Source organism: Bos taurus, chromosome 5 (assembly GCF_002263795.3).
Source record: "Bos taurus isolate L1 Dominette 01449 registration number 42190680 breed Hereford chromosome 5, ARS-UCD2.0, whole genome shotgun sequence".
In the NCBI taxonomy this organism is placed as follows: domain Eukaryota; kingdom Metazoa; phylum Chordata; class Mammalia; order Artiodactyla; family Bovidae; genus Bos; species Bos taurus.
Window position 1 is genome coordinate 75,909,983 of NC_037332.1, and position 23,144 is coordinate 75,933,126.

The 23,144-nt window shown below is 54.7% G+C and overlaps 1 protein-coding gene across 7 annotated transcripts in view; it reads right to left on the reverse strand.

Annotated features, from left to right (window-relative positions):
- CARD10 (caspase recruitment domain family member 10) overlaps positions 1-23,144 on the reverse strand; it is a 32,832-nt gene that overhangs the window by 2,723 nt on the left and 6,965 nt on the right. For 6 of the 7 annotated variants that reach the window (XR_003034811.2, XM_024992553.2, XM_024992552.2 and 3 more), the window contains 15 exons: positions 22,408-22,545; positions 19,871-20,196; positions 15,571-15,762; positions 14,500-14,655; positions 13,779-13,904; positions 12,521-12,712; positions 10,716-10,850; positions 10,257-10,372; positions 9,430-9,458; positions 8,862-8,985; positions 3,368-3,527; positions 2,777-2,936; positions 2,139-2,382; positions 1,883-1,952; positions 728-830 (listed from right to left, as the gene is read on the reverse strand). Coding sequence is in view for 6 of the 7 variants with exons in the window: in XM_024992553.2 (XP_024848321.1) it covers positions 728-830; positions 1,883-1,952; positions 2,139-2,382; positions 2,777-2,936; positions 3,368-3,527; positions 8,862-8,985; positions 9,430-9,458; positions 10,257-10,372; positions 10,716-10,850; positions 12,521-12,712; positions 13,779-13,904; positions 14,500-14,655; positions 15,571-15,762; positions 19,871-20,196; positions 22,408-22,545 (2,271 nt within the window). In the remaining variant the exon portion in view is untranslated. The remainder of the gene's footprint in view (positions 1-727; positions 831-1,882; positions 1,953-2,138; positions 2,383-2,776; positions 2,937-3,367; positions 3,528-8,861; positions 8,986-9,429; positions 9,459-10,256; positions 10,373-10,715; positions 10,851-12,520; positions 12,713-13,778; positions 13,905-14,499; positions 14,656-15,570; positions 15,763-19,870; positions 20,197-22,407; positions 22,546-23,144) is intronic. The other variant, XM_005206880.5, reaches the window with a different exon arrangement.

Sequence of the window (23,144 nt, forward strand, 5' to 3'; positions counted from 1 at the left end):
CCCCTCACTACAAGCTCTATTCCGACCTCACAGATCAGCAGCTGTAATCATGGGAACTCTGCATGCCCTGGTGGCCCAGTTAACTCTTCTGTCAGAGCCCAGGTCAAGCCTTCCCAAGCTCCCAGGTGGGCAGGGACCCCTCCTACCTTGCCCCTCCCCTGCTTCCCTTCCCCCTCCCCTCTGGCACAATGCATGACAAGAGTTTTGCGCCTGCTGTACTCTGTGTCCTCCAAGCATACGACACATAGCTATGCCTCCGAGTCTTTGCCTTTTGCCTGGCATGAAGTCGTCTTCATCCTTGAAAGGCCCAGTTCAGACAATCTCCCTTCCAGGAAACCTTTCCTAACCAGCCTTACCCTCAGAATTGCTATTCATTCCTCTGGGCCCCCCTAACCCTTCATCCTCCTTCCTCCAGGAACTCTCTCTGGGGTCATCATGGCACCTGCCACCATACACAGGCAAAAGGCACAGCTGTGCATGCTGTGCCAGACAGAAACAGGCCCATGCTTCTCCGTGCCTCACCCCTGGTCACACCTGGACACAGACCAGCTCCCTCCATCCTGGTGGCCCATCTCCCACCAGGTCCCTGGCCGGCACCCTGCCCCCGACTGGAACCCTCCCACAAGCCCTTCAAGGCCAAAGGGAACACCAAGGCCAAAGGACACCCAGATGGGCACATTCCTGGAGCCCGTAGGCAGTGGCTGCACCCTCGCACCTGGGCACGCACCTGAGCAGGGCTCCAGCAGCAGCTGCTCTGGGGAGTCCCCAGGAGGACTCCCCACATGCTTGGGCTTCACCAGTCGCAGCTGGTCCAGGGCACGCTTCTTTAGCTGGTCAGGGAGTAGAAAAAGAGGGGCACCTGAGAGCTCAGCTCCGTCCCATCCTCAGGGAGAAAGGGCCCTACTGTCTAGTCTCACGGGTCAGCACAAGAACCCCCTCTCTATCTGGCTGTCCCCTGCCCCCACCTGGCTCAGTACAGCCCCTGAGACAGAGGAGGGTGACCATCACTAGGAATCCAGGGAAGTAAGGCTGCTAGAGCTAGTTAGAGCTAGAGGAGCCTTAGGTCTGCCCCCACATTACAGATCAGAGATCGAGGCCCAGAAGGACCTAATAAGATGTAAGAGACAAACTCTGGGGTCTCTTCCAATTAATCAGCAGTGTAGGAAGAGTACAGAAAAACCAAAATTGACACCGCTAATTGTAACAATCGTGGTGGTTGTTGTTCAGTTGCTCAGTCAGGTCTCTTTGCGACCCCATGGATATCAGTAGTTGACAGGTGTCAAATAATGTGACAACGGGACAAACGCTAACCAGATCCCACATGCATGAACCCACGAGGCAGGCATGGGTTCCCCATTTTACAGATGATGAAGCAGAGCCTCAAGAGAGGGTCAGGTGGTCATCCAAGGTCACACAGCAAAGAAGGAGCAGAGCTGGGATGCAAACTCTGGAGGCCTGGCTCTAAAGCCCAGGTTCTCCACCTTCTCTCTAGTACCGTGGTCTCTTGAAATATTTAACCTCTCTGAGCCTTGCTCTGCCCAGGCGCATGGTCCAGGGATCAGAGAAGGGAGTGTGACTATCATTAAGTGCCCACCGCATGCCACCCATGCTCCTGAGCACCAGGCACACTGCCTCACTTCCCCCTCTCAACTACCTGGAGTGGAGCCCTGTTGCTGTTCTCTCTGATGGACACGCTGGGGATAGGATCAACCAAGTCTGGGTGAAGACGCAACCAAAATGCTCACCAAGAAGATGAGCAACCAAATGGGTGGTGTCTCCTCCCCCAGCTTCCAGAGAATGGAGCCTGCCCTCTCCCTTTTGGCGCCCCTGACTTGGCACCCCCTCCCCAAGCCCTCACCCTGTCCTCCGCAGCCCAGCTTACATTACTGCGGGGGCCCCGGTGTCGGCTAGATGGCAGGCATTTCTCCTGAACTTCCAGGAGCTGCTGGGCTCTGGCGGGAAGGGGTAGGGGAAGAAGGGAGGTCATGTCATGAGTTTGTAGGGAGGTAGGGAGTTCCTCACCTTCTCTCCTCTAGCCCCCTCCCCCAATCCTGTCCAAGAGGATGGCGAGGGACTGCGGGAGGAGAGAGAGAGTCCCCCACCCCAGTCCCGGCTCCCAGGGCCACGGGCTGTGTCACCTCTGATAATTGGGCACGGTGCCCCGGTCCAGGTCTCGCAGAGTGAGGGGGTCGACCCGCGTGCAGAACCACTCCTGCCGTCGCTTATATGCCGGGTCCACCAGCCGCAGTATCTCCTGAGCTCTCACACACAGGGCGTGGGGGTCAGCCCGCTCAGGCAGGGTGAGGTTGGCTCGAATGTAGAAGGGCTCAGCTCCTGGCTCCCTCACCCAGGCGTCCAGGGCCTCGTGGAAGGACTGGCAGGCTGAGTGTGGACAAGGCAGGGGGCAGCAGTAAGGACAAGGGAAGGAGAAAGTCAAGCATTAGCCTCAGAGAGGTCACACCTTCCCCTTCTTAAAATGAGAGTCCAAGGACCAGGGAGGGAGGGGATGGGCCCCAAGCCACCAAGCCCACTGGGAACAGAACCAGGACCCAAACCCAGGTTCCTGGACTCCTATCCACTGCTCCTTTCACTGTAAGTTGCTTACTGAGGACAAGACAGAGGAAGAGCATAAGAAGAGACAACTAGCAAGGAGGCAGCGGTGCAGAGGGAAGAGCACTGACAGGAGTCAGGAGGCGAGGCATCCCCCTCCCAGGCCGCGGCTGTCCAACCCACACCATGGACTGGAGGAGCCTTCTCGTGGGCCCTCAGTTCTGACCTTCCAGGACTCCTGAGTCCTCAGTTCCTGCCCGCCCCGGGCCAGCTTTACCCTTGAAGTCCATCAGTGGGAGTGTGGACGTCTGTTTCCGGGGCAAGGTTCTCTGCTGGGCCTCGCCTTCCAGGCCTGCCCCTTCCAAACCAGCGGCCTCTGCCCTTGGCTGAGAGAAAACCCAGACAGGGAGGGAACTGAGCTAGCTTCCCAGGACTTCCCAGGACAGCCCTGGGGCTGAAGAACACCACGTGTGGGGGTGACCATGTCTCAAAATTCTGATGCTCCCACCTCACAGGGTGCGTGCCCAGTCAGACCCTGCTCCCTGCAACCGGCCTCCCCACCGAGCGTAGCTCAGTCTGGTCTTTTCCACGTGTAAGGGTGGGGATCTGTCCAGGTGCTATCAGTCTGCCCACCTCTCAGCCCTTGCCCAATCAGATTTCACTTAATGCTGGCTGAGGCGGGGCTAGTCGATGAGCCCTCCTCTGCTTCGACCAATCTCCAGAAACTCTGCCCAATGATCTAGATCCACCAATCAGAGGGCGCCCAGCCCCAGCTAATGTACCGATTCTGCCCCAGCTCAGAGGGGCGAGGCCTCACCTCTCTTGGTTCTACCCTGGCTGACCCTGGTCCAGATAGCACCCTCCGCACAACAGCCCCAGACCAGCTGTCCCCGAGGAATGACAGGCTATCTGGGCCCTTGTCCTGGGGCTCAGGTCCCCCCGGGGGATTCCAGCCAGACACTCGGATGGCCAGAGACCTGAGCAGAGAGAAAGGAGATTGAATTAGCGTTTAGTCAGTATGTTGATTCAGTTCAATATTCTTGGAGAACTATAGTGATGCCCCAAAGATGCCAGGGCTGCCACCCCAGGCCACTGCACCTGCTGGAAGGCTCTTTCCCTTCTTTTTTGCCTGGCAAATTCTGCTTATCCTTCATAGCTCAGGTCAAAAGCAACCTCTCCTTCCCAAACCCCTCAAACCCCTGCACACAGTGAGGTGGAGCTTCTTGCTGGAGCACCCCGTTTTTCTATTTTCCCCTTGGTTTCCTCCCTCAATAAAATGCCTTGAGAATCAGCCCTCTATCATGTTTGGCTCTGGATCCCTACCACCAATCACAAGTGTCTGGCACATCTGGCAGATGACTAATAAAAGCTTGTTATGCTCATAGTCTAGGGCAGGAGGTCACCCTTAAATCATAACAGATCAGGGATGGTTACTGCTGGCAATAGGAGCATAAAGGGGAGGGGCTTCCCAGAGGAAGCAGCAGCTAGGCTACATGAGGGTAAAGAACAGAAGTACTTCTGGAACAGACAGAACCCTATGGTTCCAGACCAAACAGCTGGTATAGGCAGAAGTGTGGACAATAGGATACAATGCAGAAGAATTTAATAACAATAATAACAGTAGCATCAAACACTGGGTGCTTCCCATGTGCTAGACACCATGCTAAACTCCTTGCCCTAATTAACTAATTTAACATCCTGGGAAACAGCTCCCAGGAAAGGCAAGCTGGAGCCAGCCTATGGAGGGCAAGGAATGAAGGTATCTGACCTTCCTCTGGTGGTCAGTGGGTACCACTGTCAGGACAGAGTCACCAAATCCCTATCATACGAGGACTCTGCCTATCCCTGGATGAGAAGTGATGAAGCCCTGTGGCCAGACTCAGAGAGAACTGACCACAAGTCTCCCCATGACCCCTCTTCCGTGGTTCTGGGGAAGGGAAGAGGTCATGCTCTGTGGGTGTGCCCCAAATAGAGAGGGAGCCCAGGAAAAGCTTGGGCATTTACTCACCTCCTCATCTACCCTGGCAGCTTCAGCCACACAGCCACACTGCCCCCTGCTGCCTGCCCAGGGTGGGCAAGGCTGCAAAGACCTTAACCTAATCAGTACCCATGCAGGGGAAGACCCTGGCCCTTGGGAGTCCAGCCTGGCTCCTGCCCCCTCAATCAAAATAGAGGACCGAGACCCTGGGGCTAGGGATAGACATGGGTGCTGGGGACATCTGGGCTGCCTTTACAGGCTCCTTCAGCCCCAGGACTGTCCTGGCCATATCGACTGGGCACAGAAAGGCCTGGACAGAGATGGGAGGCCTGAGGCTGGGCCTGGCTATGCTGCCCAATGGCTGGATGGCTGAAGCCACAGCTATCAGCTCCAACCCCAGTACTAACTGTGCTCTAGCCTTTGGAAGCAAGCTGGCCACTTGATTCTATCCCCACATCCATAAAGCAAGGACGATGATGACACTCATTTCCCACCGTGAGCGTGAGGCTTAGACAAATATAGAGATAATGCAGGTAGAGGTGGAAACCAGAGGGCTCCAGGGCTTTCCAACTAAATGGTTTATGAAATTCACTGGGTCATGACCAGCACTGTTTTTGAATGGAATGAAATAGAAAATATAAGCCTGCCTCCCTTCAAGTAAATCCAACTATCTTCCCGTGACCCTTTTGTTCCAGGCACTTGAACTGGGTTTCTCCTGTGGCGGGATACCATCAGAAGAGTTTGAGAAAAGTGGTGTGGAGGGCACCAGCAGAAACTCTGGGGCCAGGAGGCCTGGCTGCTCGCCTCTGGTTCTCAGCAGTTCCATTTGTGTCTATCTACCTTGTTGTACAACTCAGTAAGTTTAAACACTGGATGTTGCTGGAACAGTGCCGGATAAAAACTAGACATTCGCTATCACCAGGTGTGATTCAGGACAAGTCACCTCTCTGTGGTCCAGCTTCCTCTGACCCAATTTCAAACCCATAGACAGATGACCACTGTTGGCTTCTCTAGGTGAGGGCCCAGCGAGAAGACTGCATTCAGGCCCTCCAGGTCCATCTGCTCACTCCCTACCCTTGGTTGCATGCCACGCCCCCTCCTTGCAATTCCAGCATTAGGGCAATTCCTCAGCCATTCCACCTTTTCAGGCTCAGAGACCCAGCTTGGGCATCCTCTCCTTCAGGATGCCCTCGCCTACCTTCCTGAGGGACCAAGTGACTTCTCTGAGCCTCCACAGCCCCAAGCTACTACCTGGGGGCTCACAGGGGCAGGATCCAAATCAGGTCTCTCAGACTCAGACCTCAGCAGTCAAGTGTGTGGGGAAGAAAAAGGAACATGGTGGAGGGCAGGGGTTGCCTGCTCCAACCTCTCAGGAACTCTTAGGTTTCTGGCAACTGCAACAAGATCTGATGATCCCAGTCCTGCCTGTGGGAAGGATGGGGGTCCCCATCCACCAGGAGAGGGCTCCCAATCCTATCCCCCAGTGTCAGCTCAGGAGTCAGGTCACAGGGGAACAACAGGTACTGGGCCAAGTCCTTCACTCTGCCAACCCTGAGCATCATGAGTTAGGTGGCTTGGTAAGTGTTGCTCTACACCCTGGGGCACTGTGGGAAGATCCCTAGGTTCATAGGTCAGGGACCTTTGAAGCTGAGATGTAAGCACGTCACACAGATTACCTCACTGAATCCTCCCAACCACGGAAGCCATCTGTTATTCCCCCAACATAAGAGAAGAGGCAAACTGAAGCCAGGGGAAGTTACAATTGCCAAGGGTTACACAGCTGGTGGGTGGTGGAGTTAGACAATGACCTACCCAAACCTTCCCTGTGCGAGGTTGGCCAATGCCGGAGATCCTGTCTTTGTGACAAGAGCGGGCAGGTATGGCCCTGCCCAGGAGACAGCACCCCAATACTCTCCCAGTGTCCTCCCCACCCAACATCTCACTTTCACTCTTTACCACCTGCCTGACCATCCTCTGCCCTGGCCCAAGACTCTGGGAGCCAAGAGGGGCAAGGGAGAGCGAAGAGCTGCAACGCCCAACATACAGGGACCACTCAACACAGGTGGAAGTTAAAGCAGCTTCAGTGGGGACTTCCCTTGTAGTACAGTGGTTAAGAATCTGCCTGGCAAGGCAGGGGACATGGATTTGATCCCTGTTCTGGGAAGAATCCACATGCCATGAGGCAACTAAGCCCGTGCGTGACAGTTACTGAGCTTGAGCTCCACAGGGGATGCCACCACAATGAGAAGCCTGCACACCAGAACTGGAGAATAGGCCTCTCTTGCTGCAACTAGAGAAAGCCTGTGTGCAGCAACGAATACCCAGCACAGTCAAAAACAAACAAAAGTTAAAAAAAAAACAACTCAAGTAGCTGTGATGAGAGGAAGGGACTCTGGAATCCCCAGCTCCACCACCAAGAGGCCATGGGACACATTCCTGACTCTGAGCCTCATTATCATCTGTATATGGGGCTTGCAGGGCTACTGCAAGCCACAACAGCACCAATAATAGCTAAGAGCTAACTTCCCACTCACTATGAGCCAGCCACTGCATTTAGCACTCTAGTAAGAATATTAGAACCTCCACAATGACCCCATGGGACAGATACTACTGTGAGCCCATTTTACAGAGCAGAAAACTGAGGTAATGAGAAATTAAATGAGTTGCTCAAGGCCCCCCAGTAGCAAGTGACAGAGCCAGGATTTCAGCTGGCTCACAAGTCTGTTTGGATCCCGCCTGTGCTCTGACCTGTAACCCTGCTTCCCGCCCAGGACATGTGCAAACAGTGCTCCCCAGTCCATTAGGGCTCTCACATCCCTGAACTCCCATCAGCCCACCCCCTTCTCTCTTAGTCCACCAACCCTGCCCCAACCCCTCAATCTGTGTTCCTCCCCCATCTCCCTCCTCCCCAGGAACTGTGTGGGCATCAGAGGTGGTCCCATGATCATATGGGTCAGAACCTCCAGCTCCCTCTGCAGCATCCCAGAGGCCCTTGGACAACAGCCAGGACCCCTGCTGCAGGCCTGAGCAGAGGAAGGGAGGAAGGGCCAGGCAGGCAGGAAGGGAGGCGCCTCCGCCCCTTCCCCCAGAAGCACGTCCTGCACAGTGAGAAACAATGTCACTCTGGGCCCGGTGCCTAAGGGTGAGAGTGGGGGCAGGGGCCTGGCCAAGCTGCTTTCGGGAGGCAGGAGGCTCCCGGTGCTGCTCTGCCCTGATTTCTTGTGCGACCTGTCCTCTGTAACCAGCATCCCCACATTCCAGCTCTGACATTCACTGCTTCCTATGCCCTCCCCAAAACCCAAATCTGGTCAGGTCACTCTGGACCTTGGTCCTGGCACGTCCCAGCTGTGTGACCTCGGGCAAGTCGCTTAACCTCTCTGAGCCTCGGTTTCCTCCTCTATAAAAATGGGGTAATCATAATAGAGCCGGCGTCCCAGGAAAGAGGGAATGTTCTAAAGCAGCCAGGAGCCGGCCTTGCATTTAGTAATAGCTAAGCACCATCACCCACCCGCCTCGCCGCCCAGGTTTCCCATGGTGCACAGCACCACACTTCCCCAGCCTGACTCACAAAGCCTGCCCTAGCCTTGACTTTCACCTTTCCCCCTTCCCCCTTCCCTGCCTTCACGCGCCAGTCACCACCAAACGCCAGGCCTGTCCTTGGACAGCCTCTGTTCTTTCCTCTTCCTATCACCCAGCTGCCCTCCTGGCCTGCTCTCTCCTGGCTGCGTTCAAAGGCCACATTCTCAGATCAGCCTCTCCCATTGCCTGTCCTCCTGAGATCACTGACCAGGAAAGCCATGCATCCACCAAAACGGACAGAGCACATGGCCTGCAGCATGCTGGGAGCTGCCAAGGTTCATGTCTCCAGTCATGGCATGGGGCCAGCTCAGCTGCAGGGAGCTACAAATGACAAACTACCACCACCCCACCCCGCCCTCAGCACAAAGTCTGCTGGGAGATCCGAGCAGGGACAGGCAAGCAGTACAAGTAACAGTTGCCACCTACCAAGCACCCACCACACGCCTGGCAAAGCGGGGTGCTTGGCTGCCACAAGTCCTAAGCCTCCAAATTCCACCTGCAGAAGACATTGCTGTGCCCTTTACCCCGATGAGGAAACTGAGGCCCAGAGAGGCGAAATAACCAGCCCAAGCCTCCCAGACAATGGTGACAGCATACGAATTCAACGTCTGCCTCTGTGCAAAAACCCAACAATTGGACAGAGGCATGAGGCAAGGGCTTCGCTGCTGCTCCCTCCCACCCCACCCCTGCTCACCCTTCTCCGGGGATCCGAACCAGCCCCCCAGCTCCACCCTGCCCCAGGAGACTGCCGTACCTGTTGAAGAGATCCAGGCCACAGCCTCTGGCCAGAAGGCTGTCCGGCTTTCCCAAAGGCCACACGCTGTCGGAGGACGAGGACGAGGAGAGGCCCGGGGACCAGGGCTTGAGCGTCACACTCCCTGGGGAGGAGGGGTGAGGTTCAGGGGCGCCAGCAGAGCCGTGAGGGAGGGCTGGGTCCATGAGAAGGGGGTTGCCCCTTGAGCCCAGAGATGGCTCAGGGCCCAGAGACCTTGGCAGGTTGGAGGCCCTGGGGCACTGGACTCAAAGGGCTCAGGGCTGGGCCTGAGTCGACCAGGGGGACCCTTCAGTTTCCTGGAAGAAGGGGAAGGGCGGGCTGGAACTGAGTAGCTCCACAGAGCACAGCTGGCACCAGGAGAGAGGACCAGGATGGGGTCAGGGTGAGAGGTGGGAATCAACTGCCTCAGGGCCTCCTGAGCAGAGCCTCTCTGCTCAGGGGACAGCAGAGCCTCAGGGAGGGGACGCAGGCCAAAGGCAGCATAGGTAGCACAGGCCTCAGGTGGGTTCCCAGATGAGCCCTCCCCAGGGAGTCCCGGGGCCTTTACCTGTGATGTCTGACATGCTGCTGAAGGACCTGGGCAGAGAGAGGGCAGAGGGGCCAGCACTGAGCGCAGTGGGCACTCAGCCCCACCCCCTGCTCCTGTCCCCGTGCTGCCCCAAAGTCTGGCAACCCCCAAGCACATGCAGGCTAGACTCCTAAAGTCACAGGGCAAGAAGCTAATATTCTGACTGTAACTGTGCCCATGTTCCTCCACCTAGAAGGCCACCCCTTCTGGTCTCCCTCCAGGAAGCCTGCCCTGACCTCTCATGCTGCATCCCAACCCTACTTTCTACTGTCATTTGTAGCTCCAGGGTCTGCCTCCCACACTAGACCATGACCTTCCCATTGCACACTCATCATGGCAGGTTCACTCATTACATCAAGCCAATGACCAGGGACACATGCCAGGTGGAAGACTATCTCCCACCCTCAGTCCTGGCACCAATCATATGGCTCAGTTTATCTGGCCCCCATTTTCTGCTGCTGCCTGAACCTGCAGCCTTTCTTGCCTGAGATCCTTGATCCCTGAGAACCTCCTCTGTGTCTCCTAGTCCTGAACACCCAGGCTTCCCCCTGGATTAAGGCTCTTTCAGGCTTAACCTCCAGTGACGCTCATGCCAGGGTGCTCAGCAGGGACTGAGCCCACTCTGCCCTTTGACCTTGTCTTAACCCCTTGGTTACACATATGACTCCTGGGACCTGGGTTTCCATAGCTCCAGTCATTTAAGGGCAGCAAAGGGAGCTGACAGCCTGGACCTGACCCTGGCATCAGGGATTCTGGAGGTAAGAGTAGCACCCCGCCCACCGCCCACCCTGGGCCTCTCCCTTTACCTCTTAGGGGGTGCGGGGTCTTCCTCTCGCTGCCGGCGGAGGATGGAGCCAGCGCTGGGCGGAAAGGGCAGGATGGAGAGGCGATTGATCTCCTTCTCGTTGTCCGTGGCCTCCTCCTGCAAAGTCACAGCAGGACCTAGTCACCCCCACAGCACCCGTCCACAGCTCATGGTGCCAAGTTTGTGCTCATTTCACAGACGGGAACTACAGCCCAGAGTGGATGGGCAGGCTCTGCGAAGTTTGGGATGTGAATGGCTCTCCAGGTCTCCTGGCACCCGAGCCCAGGCCCAGCACTGAGCCAGCTTCTTTGGGGGTTTCAACAAGGCACTTGGCTTTCGTGGGCCTCAATTCCCTCTCGTGGGAAATGGAATGGTCAGCAAACTGGAGAGCCCCCTGTGTGTCAGTAGTAATATGATGGCCATTGTACCCCCCACATCTGGGCTAGGGCAGGCGTCTTACCGAGGTGTGGGGCTCAGGCCCTCCCACGACAGGCGCCTCCCCTGCTGCTTCTGGGCCTCCCAGCGGGGATGGGAACTCGCTGAGGCTCCAGGTGCTGCTGAGGTTGGAGCACAGGGAATGGGAAGAGGCGCAGGCCTGGAGAGGAAGGGGAGAGGGAGCAGTCAGCAGCGCTGGGCCGGGGCCAGCCACCACCATTTTCTCAACGCCCGAGTGCTGGAAACAGGGATGAGGTGGGGAAGGAGGGAGCTGCATTCCTGCCCTCATGGAGCTCACAGCCTAGTGGAGAAGACAAACTATAAACAGGCAGGCAGATGAAGGAATTAAGGCTCAGCTTCCAAAAGAGCTGGGAAGGAAGGTACCTAGGGTGGGGAAGGCACTCAAAGGCCCCACCCGGCCAGGGGGCCATCAGAGTGCTTTCCAGGCAAAGTGTGGTTCGAACTGAGAACTCAAGGATAAGTAGGTGTTAAAGTTGGGGAGGCAGATGGAACAGTCAGAGCAAAGATCCTGAGGCAGGACTGACACATTCTAGGAATCAAAAGCTGAGACAGGGGGGAAGGGATAGTGTGGGGTCAACAATGTACACACTGCTATATTTTAAATGGATAACCAACAAGGTCCTACTATACAGTATATGGAACTCTGCTCAATGTCCTCTAGCATTTTGGAGGGCAGGGAAGTATGGGGGAGAATGGATACACATATATGTATAGCTGAGTCCCTTTGCTGTCTACCTGAAAGCATCACAATATTATTAATTGGCTATATGCCAATACAAAACAAAAAGCTTAATTAAAAAAAAAAAAAAAGTTGAGACTGAGAGAACCAGGCTCGAGGTAGGCAAGTAAGGGAACCACCCTGTAGGACTTCTAGGGCAAAGTAAACCACTGAGGATATTTAAAAGTCAAAAATCACAGATTTATGCTTCTTTTGTTCTGTTTCTTCAGGTACTACACTCCTGGTGGACTGATCCTCTTTTAAGCAAACCCAAGATAGGAAAGGGGCTTCCCCGATGGCTCAGTGGGTAAAGAATTCGCCTGCAAATGCAGAAGACACAGAAGATGTGGGTTCAATCGCTGGGTCAGGAAGATCCCCTGGAGGAGGAAAATGGCAACCAACTCCAGCATTCTTGCTTGAAAAATTCCATGAAAAGAGGAGCCTGGTGGGCTACAGTCCAAAGGGTCACCAAGAGTCAGATATGACTGAGCAACTAAGCACACACACAAAATAGGAAAATCCTTTCTTTTCCTATCTTGGCAGAGATCTGAGAGCCAGTGTCTGATTTATAAGGGATCTGGGGGCTCGGCTCCACTGCTGGGTGGCTATGTGATCCTGGGCAAGCCTCTGACCCTCTCTGGACCCTGTGCAATGAGGCAACTGTACTAGTCAGTCTCTGAGGAACTTCTAGGGCACACATTTTGCATTCTAAGATGCTTGCCAGCCCTCAGGGAGCTGGGGTTCTCCAAGTGTATGATAAGACAAGCTTCAAGCTGTTTTTCGTGCCCCAGGTATAACCTCAGAAACCCAGAGGCCCCTACACTCCTGTCGTGTTCCCTGTTACACCAACCCCCACCCATCCGAGCTGCATTTTGTCCACCCTGGCCAACAGCCCCCTCCAAGACTGGCATGTTCTTGACCTCGAATGACGACTCCAGCCAGGACCCACATGTTTCCTCCCAGAGCCTGCATCTTCCCAGGCCCAGGTGAGGACTCCCAATGAGTCCCCCACGTCCCCACCTCCAGTTGAGGTCTCTCACCAGGTCTCACTCTGGCCGAGAGTCCCAGCTTGGACTCCTGACCCTGCTCACCTTGAGATGGGGGCCCCCCTGGACCCGCTGTAGCTGAACCTCCAGCAGGGCCTTGGCGCCCTCCAGGCTGGTGAGCGCCGTCAGCAGCTCATCCCGCTCCACCTCCAGGCCTCGGACCTGCTTCCGGTACTGGTCCTTCTCAATGAGGCTCTGCGAGTACTGCAGCTGAATACGGTCTCGGCTCTGGATGGCCTGGCAAGAGGGGGCAAGGAGGGAACTGGGGCCAGGAGCCGAAGGTGACATGCTGGCTCAGCTGTCCTGGCCTCTGATCTCTCAGATCAGGCCAGGGGGTGGAGCGGTGGGTAGCAACAGGACCGGCAGCTAATGTTTATTAAGAACTTCCTACACGCTTGTGCCCTGTGCTAAATATTGGCTCATTTAATCTTCATACTAACTCTTCGAGTTAAGACAGTCTCCTTATTTTCATTTTACAGACAGGGACACCAGGCCAGCAGGGACACAGCTGCAGAGTCCAGGCTCGTACCATTTCCCAGAAACAACTCAAAACTCTTCTACGGGACACACTGTATGGGGGACTTTATTCCCAGCCTCCAGGGTTCAAAACCCAGCCCAGTGCACCCAAAGAGCTTTTCCACACAATGTAGACCATGGTGCCCAAGAGCTGGGTCCGTGGCCACGGGGACCTATCACCCATTGTCTCAGAGGGAGCAGGGGTGAGAGTCTCAGGGGCTAGGAGCAACCAGGTGAAGTGCAAATTCCTGGGCCCACCCCAGACCACCTGACTCAGTATGTCCGGGGTTGAAACCCGAAATCTGCATTTTCACCAGGCCCCCCAAGGCCCACGCGCACGTGTAGACACCAACTGCTCCAGGGATTCCAGGGATTCGAACAAGGACAAGACCTCCTGCCCTCCCCGCTGCACGGGGAGCTCAGATGAGGAGGGCTGGGGGCCTTGGCCCACCCCTCAGGAGGTGAAGGAATGGTACCCAGGGCCTGGGAGCCAGAACTTTTGAGAATCTCTTCACCAACAAACATTTGAAAGCCTCGCTCTTGATGTGGGGAGAACAGGGATTCAGATGCCAAGGCCACCCACACCAGCTCTCATACCTGTCCCAGGAGCCCAGTGAGGCAGGTGTGTTGAGAGGGCAGGGCTGGCACACCTCAGTGCTCAGGTCCCCTGTCTGTTTCTCCGGGCCTGCTTGCCCCATCCTAAACTGCTGAGTATGCTGTTTGTCTGCCTCTCCCCATCTTCCCCTGGATGGGAATGAGGACTGGGCACACAGCAGGTGGGGCTCACCTGGTCCCGCTCCTTCTCGATCTCCTCCAGCTGGGCCAGGACGGTGGCCATGCGGTGCTTGTACAGGTCACAGTCCTTCTGCAGCGTACGGTGCTTCAGCCGCAGGTCCTCCATCTCCTGCAGATACTGTGGGTACGACAGGGTGGAGCGGGATGGGACACACCCTGGTCAGACTCCAGGGCTGGGGACCATGGGCAGGAGCCCAGCAGGTCCAGGGAAAGGCCTGAGCCCCAGTAATGAATGCCCACCTCTCCAGCTGGGTGGCCTGGGCTGATAACTGACATCTCACTGGGCCTCAGCTGCCTTATCTGTAAAATGGGAACAACAACCCATCCCAACCCACCTGGGCCTCCTCATTTCAACTGCAGTCTGCCCGCTTAACCCACTCTGCTTCCTCCACAGCACTCATCACCCTCCGTGACATGAAGTGAGAGACTGTGGATTACGAATAAGGTGTCCTGTTTGTCTCCCCTGCTAGAATCTGTCCTCCCCAGGAGAAGGGACCTTTGTTTTGTTCACAGATGGACCTCAACACATATTTGAGAACAAACGAATGCACAGCTCTTGGCACGGGACCTGGCACACAGCAGATGCTAGGGGAAAGCTGGCTTAAGTAAACGGGTGATGCCCACCCCCCCACCCCTCCAGGAGTTTCCCCAGGCTGTGAGCAAAAAGGCAAGTGGGGGCAAGGCAGGGGGTGTATGGGGCACGTGGACATCACCTTGTCCCGCAGCTCCTCGGCCCACTGCAGCTCCCCCTGCACAGCATGCAGCTTCTGGCACAGCTCCTGCCGGCTGTCCTGCGCCTCACGCCAGTCATGCTCCAGGATGTCTAGGAGGATGCGCTCAGAGCCCGGGGCCCCTGGCCGGCTTGCCTCCTGCGGGGGCGGGTGTCAGAGCTCAGTGCTGCCTCAGCCCTGGCTCCGGGCCCATCCTGAGTGTGGGGTGAGGGGGGACACATAGCCCTCAGCCCCAGCCCACTAGCTCTGCCCCTTTGGCCGAGAGCCTTGGCCTCTCTGAACCCTGGCTTCCCCTTCTGCTGAGTGGGTGTGGCCTCAGCAGCTCTGCCCACCCTCCAGGGAGCATCTGGGGTACAAATGAGGTAAGTGGATGAGGGCGTGTTCAGACAAGTTGGACCAGGATCTTATTCCTCAACAAGAACCAGGCCTGTTCTCTCTTGCTCTGGCCCCCCACCAGCTAGCCAGGACAGAAGATGGGTAATACTTCCAAGGCCTATTTCCACCCCCCTCCTCTGGCCTGACAAGGGGTTTTCATAGGGTCTGAGCCTGGCCCAGGCAGGTAGACCATGGGCCGAAGATCCAGTCCCCAGACCCACACCCTAGCTAGGCACCCCCAACCCTATAAAATACACTAGAGTCCTAGCTTCCTCCCCCACTTTCTGTGAGGAGTAATGGCCAGGTGGCAGGCCCATGCTGTCCCTGACCTGCCACAGGACACTGAGCAAGCCCTGGGGCCACCCAGACCTCAGAGGTCTCAACCTTTCCATGGTCAGACTCCTTTACAAATTCAAGGAAAACTGGGGGCCCACTCCCCAGAAAAACGCTCACACACAAAATCAGATGCACAGTTTCAAGGAGTTCAGAGGCTTCCTGAGTCCCCCCTCCCTCAGCCCCAGACCCCAGACTCAACACCCAGGGAGAGCTGGGGACCTCCACTCAGAGCTTAAGAGGTCAGCCAGATCTCAGATCCCTGGATCTAGAATCCTCATTTTCCAGGCCTCAGGGGGACAAGTGAGCAGGAGGGTCTCGCCTCCCCCCGGCCTCCCCCCATACCTGCTGCAGGCCTTCCTGCAGCTCCTGCAGCGAGGCCACCAGCCGCTGGTTCTCAGCACGGAGCTCCAAGACCAGGTCCGCACTGTCGGGCTCTTTCTCTTTCTCCTCGGCCCCAGGGAGTGGCCCCCTGGCCCTTCGCAGCTGCGTGCACTCTTCCTCCAGCCGGCTCACCTTGAGCTTGAGCTGATCCACCTGGGGCCCAGGACACGGGTCAGCTCAGGGAGGGAGCACCAGCCAGGCCAGAGGGGAGACAGAGGTCCCGCTCCCGCAGTCCGGGGTGCCTCCCCTATTCCCAGAGGGGCCCGAGCAGGCATCCTCCCTGGACATGTCTACAAAGAAGCGATAGGCTGGATCAATATGACGAGGCCAAGCCACCGTCCCAGGGGAATCTGCCTCAAGGACTTGTGGGTGGATGGGCCAGATCACAACACACTTGTCTGTCCTGCAGTTCTGACATGGAACACAGGCAACTGAGCCCAGCACCAGCATAATGGACGGGAAGGGGGGCTGCACCAAGAACAGGAGGACCCAGGGGCTGGGCCCAGCTCGGCCTCTAACTCCGTGTGGCCCTGGGCAAGTCATGGTCCCTTCTCTGTGCCTCAGTCTCCTCATCTCCCAGGGGAATAAGGAGGAAGACAGTATTGATAGTCTCACCCAGCCCAAGAGCCAAGATGTCCCCCCTCAGAAAGCCTCCCTGCTCAACATATATGCACAGAACAGCCATGAGTCTGATCCTCCCTTAGAGATATTCCTACCAGAGCCTCCATGAGGGATGGTTATGCTATTGGTTCACTCCCAATACAAATTTCAAATCTGGGGTCCAGGTTTCAATTGTACCATTTTACCCTCTGTCATCCTGAGCAAGTCACTTACCTCCTCTGGGTCTCAGTTTCCCCATCAGTAAAATGGGCCTGTTCAATCCCCCTGCTCCTGCTCCACCACCTGCCTCCCAAAGTCATTGCAGGCATCAAACAAGACAGCAGGTGGACAGACGCCTTTAAACTACAGAACTGCTGGGGGTGTAACAGTGGCTATTTTTACAGCTTTGAATAAAATCCTAGGACCCTCCCCCGACTGTTACCAGTTCAGTGTGGGCAGCCAGAAACTGGCCAAGGGGGCTGTGTGGGTGGCTGAGTGGTGGCCATGGCAGAGATGTACGACCAGCTGGCTGGATTATGAGTGTACTTAGCCCAAGTGATTTTCCAAATTCATGTGGGGTCTGAAGTGGCTAGAGCAGCAGGTGGCAGGCCACGAAATGAAGTCATTGTTGGAAAAAGACACAGTGACCTCTGGGGCTACACTCAGGCATGCTGACATCTGGTGCCCTAGGAGTGCCCTGGCCTTGCTTGGAAAGGACTCACAGCCTCCCAGCCTCCAGAGCCTGGCATAGCATTCTCCACCCCCCTCCCCACACACGCAAGGATCTGGAGCCTGGGTCAGGCAGTTCCACGAATTAACAGCCCACTCCTCCTCCGCAGAGGACTCAGAAAGAAATTCATGACTCTTACATTCCTTTCCCCTCACAAAACCCGCTTTGTGAGCCGCCGGAGAAAGACAGCTAGTTACAAGGGCAAATGTGGTCACACCCTCTCCAGCAAACTACAGCCACACACCCCGACCTCCTGCCTGACCCGAGGCCGGCAGGCTTCCCAGATGAGCTCAGGGGACAAGGCACCTGGGAGTCTCCGCCAAACACCAGGAAGTAACAGATGCATTTAATCCTGGTGTACAAACTCACTTAGCACAAAATTATAGCGTTCATTCCTTTAAGTTTATGTTGCTTAGAAATAATAGCTCATTAAATTTGCACCTTATAAAATACCGTATTAAATCACAGCCACCACACACCTGTCTGGGGGGGGGGCGGTGCGGGCGGAGGGAACCCAAGCTGCCAAGAAAAAGCATCATCAGCTGCTCTGTTCATCTCCACCTGCAAAACCTTTGTTAAGTGGTTGTGGAAAAGCTCCAGTAAATTAAGGCAAGTGTACAGTAGCTACATTTAAAGAAAAGCTTATCTATTAATTGAATTTCATCCCTTACCCTCCACCAGCTAAACCGGAAAAAAGCAGCTGTTCTCTGCCCACTGGCAGATTTCTTTACCCCTAGGGCCATCCTGGACCTTCCCCAGTGGCTCAGTGGTAAAGAATCCGCCTGCAGTGCAGGAGACTCAGGAGACGTGGGTTTGATCCCTGGGTCGGGAAGATCCCCTTGAGAAGGGAAATGGCAACCCACTCCAGTATTCTTGCTTGGAAAATTCCATGGACAGAGGAGCCTGGCAGGCTACAGTCCATGGGGTCACAAAGAGTTGGACACAAGTGAGTGACTAAGCACACACATACTATGTGCACCTAGAGCTGAAACGCTGACACACAGAGAACCTCCAACACCTCTTCTTCATCCCTCTACCCAACCCCAGGAGATTCCAGACAGGTGTGCGCGCGCACACACACACACACACACACACACACAAGGCACCCCCCACCCAGTCACATGCACATATCCACCACTTCAGCAGACCCAACTTACAATCACATGCAACCCAAGGGTGAGACAAACTGTGCTGGCCACAGCCCCTCCCAACACCCAGGGACCAGAGGCCATCACACTGTCCTCTCTGAGCAGGCTCTCCCCACCAGGCTCCTTCCCCACCTCACCCGACTCCCAGAAGTGCCCAGAGTAGAGTCAGAAATTCTCCATCTTGGAACCCTGGGAAAGTACTCCAACCAACCTGTCTGTGCCTCAGTTTCTTCATTCATAAATGGGGATAATAACAGGGCTCTACCCGACCCCCAATCCAGTGGAGTTCCCAGGAAATTACAGGAGTTGATGGACATCAAGCCCAGAGGACCATGCCTACTACACAGGAGGTGCTATATTGCTATGATGTCACTGCACCGTGACTTCCCACTTCAAGGATGAGGAACCTGAGGCTCAAGTGGGCCTGGCAGCCTGGGTCCATGAACCTGTGGCCTCAACAACCCCCAGTCCTTTCCCCAGATGTCCACCCCCACCCCCAATGGCACCCACAGTCACAGGCTCCAGCACACCAGTGCTCTCACGCTTACAGGCTCATCGTGGACGTGTGACCCATTGTCCACGGCCACCTCTCACCCCCTGGGGTGCCCCAGCCACAGTTGAGGCTCAGGGGTCAGGGGGCTTCAGATCCCACCATCAAAATCCCCCAATGGAACCTTGTACAGTACTGCCAAGGACAGCCTACTGTGTGCCACGTGTGTGCTCAGTCACTTCACTCGTAGCCCACCAGGTTCCTCTGTCCATGGGGTTCTCCAGGCAAGAATACTGGAATGGGTTGTCATTTCCTCCTTCAGGGGATCTTCCCCACCCAGGGATCAAACCCTGCATCTCTTGGCTTGGCCACAGGCACTGTCAAATCCTTGAGACAACTCTCTGCAGCAGTAAAATCCCAGCTTTATCCCCATGTGAAGACCCAAAAAGACACCAAGAAAGAGAGGCTCAGTTGCTCAGCCTGTAAGAGGCATGGCCTCGTTCGCTTATAGGGAGAACTGGGTGAGATTTCATCTGGATGGGAGCAAGAGGAACAGCATCATAAGGCAGAAGCCAGCAGGGGCACCAGGCAGACCTGGTTCACATCCAGGCTGTGCCACTTGCTGCTTTGTGACCTTAAGCAAGTCCCTTTACAATCTACACCTGTGTCTGTACTTTAAAACGAGAACATGGAGCACGGTATCTTTGTGAGATTACATGATATGATGCGTGTAACCTACATAGCATAGAGTCATACTTAATAATATCAATAACAATGGCTAACCGTAATCCAGGTTTTGAGCACTAACCCTGCACCAGGCCCTGTACATGTCTTAAATTCTGTATCTTAAATCCGAGGAATCCTTCTACCTCAAGGTCTCTCTGCCACAGCACTTGCAGACCTTTTGGACTGGACAGTTCTTGGTTGTGGAGCTGTCCTGGGCTCCAAGGACGTTTAGCAGTAACCCCGGCCTCTACTCACTAGACGCCAGTAACACACTCCTGGTTGTGATGATCAAAAGTGTTCCCAGACATGGCCAAAAGTTGCTAGGGGCAGGGGGAGCAAAATCAACCCCAGTTGAGAACCACAGTCATAACTCAATGAAATAAGCACTATCAATATCCCCATGTTACAGATGAGAAAACTGAGGCACAGAGTGAAGGGACTTGCCCATGGTCCAGTAGCCAGCAGATGGTGGCTCTGGGACACCAGCCGGCTACCATATTACCATCATTTTTTGCAAAGCTGCCCCTTGCCCATAGCACACCCCACCCCAACCTCCCCAGGGCCTACCGCCAGCTGTAAGTCCCGGCTGCGCAGCACGGCTGAGTTCTTCTCCTCACTGAGCTGTGCCAGGCGCATGGCGATCATGTAGTTCTCATCCTTAAGCCGCAGAAGCTCCAGGCTCCCTGCCTCCCAGTCCTCCCGCAACCGCTGGCAGCGCTCCTGAGCCTGCTGTTGCTCCCGAAGCCGCTGCTCCAGCCCTGCCCGCTCCTCCTCCAGCACTCGGCCTCGGGCCTGCAGCTGCTGCTCCCGCTGCAGCTGACTCTTTCGAGCCTCCCGCAGCCGCCGCACCTCTGTCATCAGGAACTGGGTCAGGCCCTCAGGCCCCTCCTCATCTGCCAAGGACAGGGCAGAGAAAAGTCAGTTCAGGCAAATAAAATCCAGCAAGATGGCAGACCACACAGAACAACCCAAACCGGAAAAACACTAGAAGGAAATATTGGGAACCCATTTTTACAATGTGGGGACAGGGAAAGGCTTCCTAAACAAGGCAAAAATAAAAAAACTATAAGAGATTTCTGAATGATGACAGATGTAAGAAGCAAAGTTAAAAGACAAGTAACAGAGTGGGAGAAAATACAACACATGACACAGAGTCACACTATATAAAGAGCTCCTACAAATCAATAGCAAACAACAAAATAAAAATATGGCCAGAAACTATCAAATTGCAAATTCCCAAACAAAAAAATGACTGGTAAACATAGGAAAGGGCTTCCCTGGTGGGTCAGCTGGTAAAGAATCCACCTGTAATGCAGGAGAGCCCGATTCAATTCCTGGTTAGGGAATATCCCCTGGAAAAGGGATGGGCTACCCATTCCAGTATTCATGGGCTTCCTTGGTGGCTCAGACAGTAAAGAAGCCACCTGCAATGCAGGAGACCTGGGTTTGATCCCTGGGTTGGGAAGATCCCCTGGAGAAGGGAATGGCAACCCACTCTAGTATTCTTGCCTGGAGAATCCCCATGGACAGAGGAGACTGGTGGGCTACACAGTCCATGGGGTCACAAAGAGTTGGACACAACTGAGCATGTATGCATGCAGAGATGCAATGAGGAAAGTATTTTCCTATGTTTGTGCTGAGCTGTGCTTAGTCACTCAGTTGTGTCCCACTTTTTGTGGCCCCATGGACTGTAGTCCACCAGGTTCCTCTGTCCATGGAATTTTTCAGGCAAGAATACTAGAGTGGGTTGTCATTTCCTACTCCAGGGGATCTTCCCAACCCAGGGATCGAACCCGTGTCTCTTGCATCTCCTCCATTAGCAGGTGGATTCTTTACCACTGTGCCACCTGGGAGTCCCCTCCAACTCACTAGCAATAATAGTAACAACAATAATAGTGGTACCACTAACATTTGACTTTACTCTTTGGTCTACATATGTATATTAATTTATGTAATCTTCACAACACTTAAGGTAGGTACTATTTATTAAACCCATTTCAAAGAGAGACAAACCCAGGCACAGAAATGTCAAGTCATTTGCCCAAGGCTAACTAAACTGTTGAGTAAGCTGAGTACATCTTTCAACAAACTGCAAACTTAAAACAACAACATATTATTTTTCACATATCTAACCACACAAAAAAATATTTTTAAATGATCCCTAGGATGAATGAGGGTACAACAAAAAGGGTGCTCATACACTGCTAGAGGGACCCATGTTGTGTATGTGTTAGTTGCTCAGTCGTGTCTGACTCTTGGCGAGCCCATGGACTGCAGCCCACCAGGTTCCTCTGTCCATGGGATTCTCCAGGCAAGAATACTGAAGGTGGGTTGCCATTCCCATCTCCAGGGGATCTTCCCAACACAGGGATCGAACCCAGGTCTCCTGCACTGCAGGCAGATTCTTTACAGACTGAGTCACCAGGGAAGCTACATATTCTCTAAGAAATCTGACTTCTCAGAACTTCTCCTGAGACACACATGTGCACAAAGATGCACCTAGAAGGATGTTCCCAGCACTGTAATATTTGCAAATAACACATCAATAGAGGATGTGTTAAATGACTATGGCACATCACTAACAAACACGATGCAGTCATTAAAAACAAGCATAACAGAATCACACTGGTGGTGGTGGGGGAATGAATCACAAAAACCAGTTGTTCCAAGAAAAAATGAAATACAGAACAAGACATGTAAGATGATCCCCTGTATATGTGTGTGCATGTGTGTATAATTGCCAAACTGTTACCAGCAGAGCAGAGTTGAAGGAAGAAGTAAAGATCTTTGCTGTTTATTCTCGTCTCATGGCATGTTTGAATTTTTTACAGAAGAAACTGCAAACTGGTACATGTCGGCCACATACATGTCTGAGAACAATTTCAGGGGCAAAGAGCTACCTTAAGTGTGTGGGCTCTGAATTTAGACTCTAACTGTGTTACAAACCCAGCCCCACACTCAGCCTGCTGGGGAGGTTTTGGGCAGACAGTTTCAGCTGTCTCTGTGCCTCAGTTTCCCTGCCTGTTCAATGGCCACAATGGGAGTGCCCCCTCACAGGGAGGGGGTAAGGAATCTGCTCTGGCACCCACTGCAGACCCACTCACCGAGGATCATGGAGCAGCGCTGGGCAGGCTCTCGGCCAGTGAGCAGTGTGAAGTGCTCGGGGTAGTAGAACTCCAGGGCTTCCAGGAAGGCCTCATAGCCCCTCTTCCCCCGGCAGCGCAAGATGTCCATCAGGCGCCCTGGAGAATTGGGGGTGGGTGTCCAGGGGTCAAGGTGAGGGCTGCCCCCAGTGCCTAGCTGCTTTCTCCCGTCTGCTCCCCGCCCCCCACCCCGACTACTCCAAGGCCCACATTCCCCAGATCTCTGAACCAGTGACACACACAGGGACCTGACTCAACACATCAGAGGAGATAGCCTGTCTGCTGCAGCCAGGAGAATCAGGACCCACTCCCCCTCCACCACCAGTGGTAACTGTGTTTCAACAGCTCCCCAAGCCCCTGCCTGCCCTCCACACAGATACAGGGCCAGCAAACAGCGCCTGCCTTTACAACAGCACAGAAAAGCCCCCTCCATTCTCAAAGGCAAACCAAAATATCTATCTCTCGTTGACCAGTGCCTGAAATTCCACCATCAGACCCGCATTGCTTCGCCAGCTCCGTTCAGGCACAACCTACGGGAGAAGGCACCCTCAAAAAACTGGGATGGGAAAATAAAGAAAAATAACTCTCCGAGAAGTATGTGACACACAGAAAGCGGGGGACAGGGAGAACCTATGAAAGCAAAGGTCACAGGAACGCGGCAAAGGACACAGGAACGAGGCCAAGTCCACCAGCTGTGA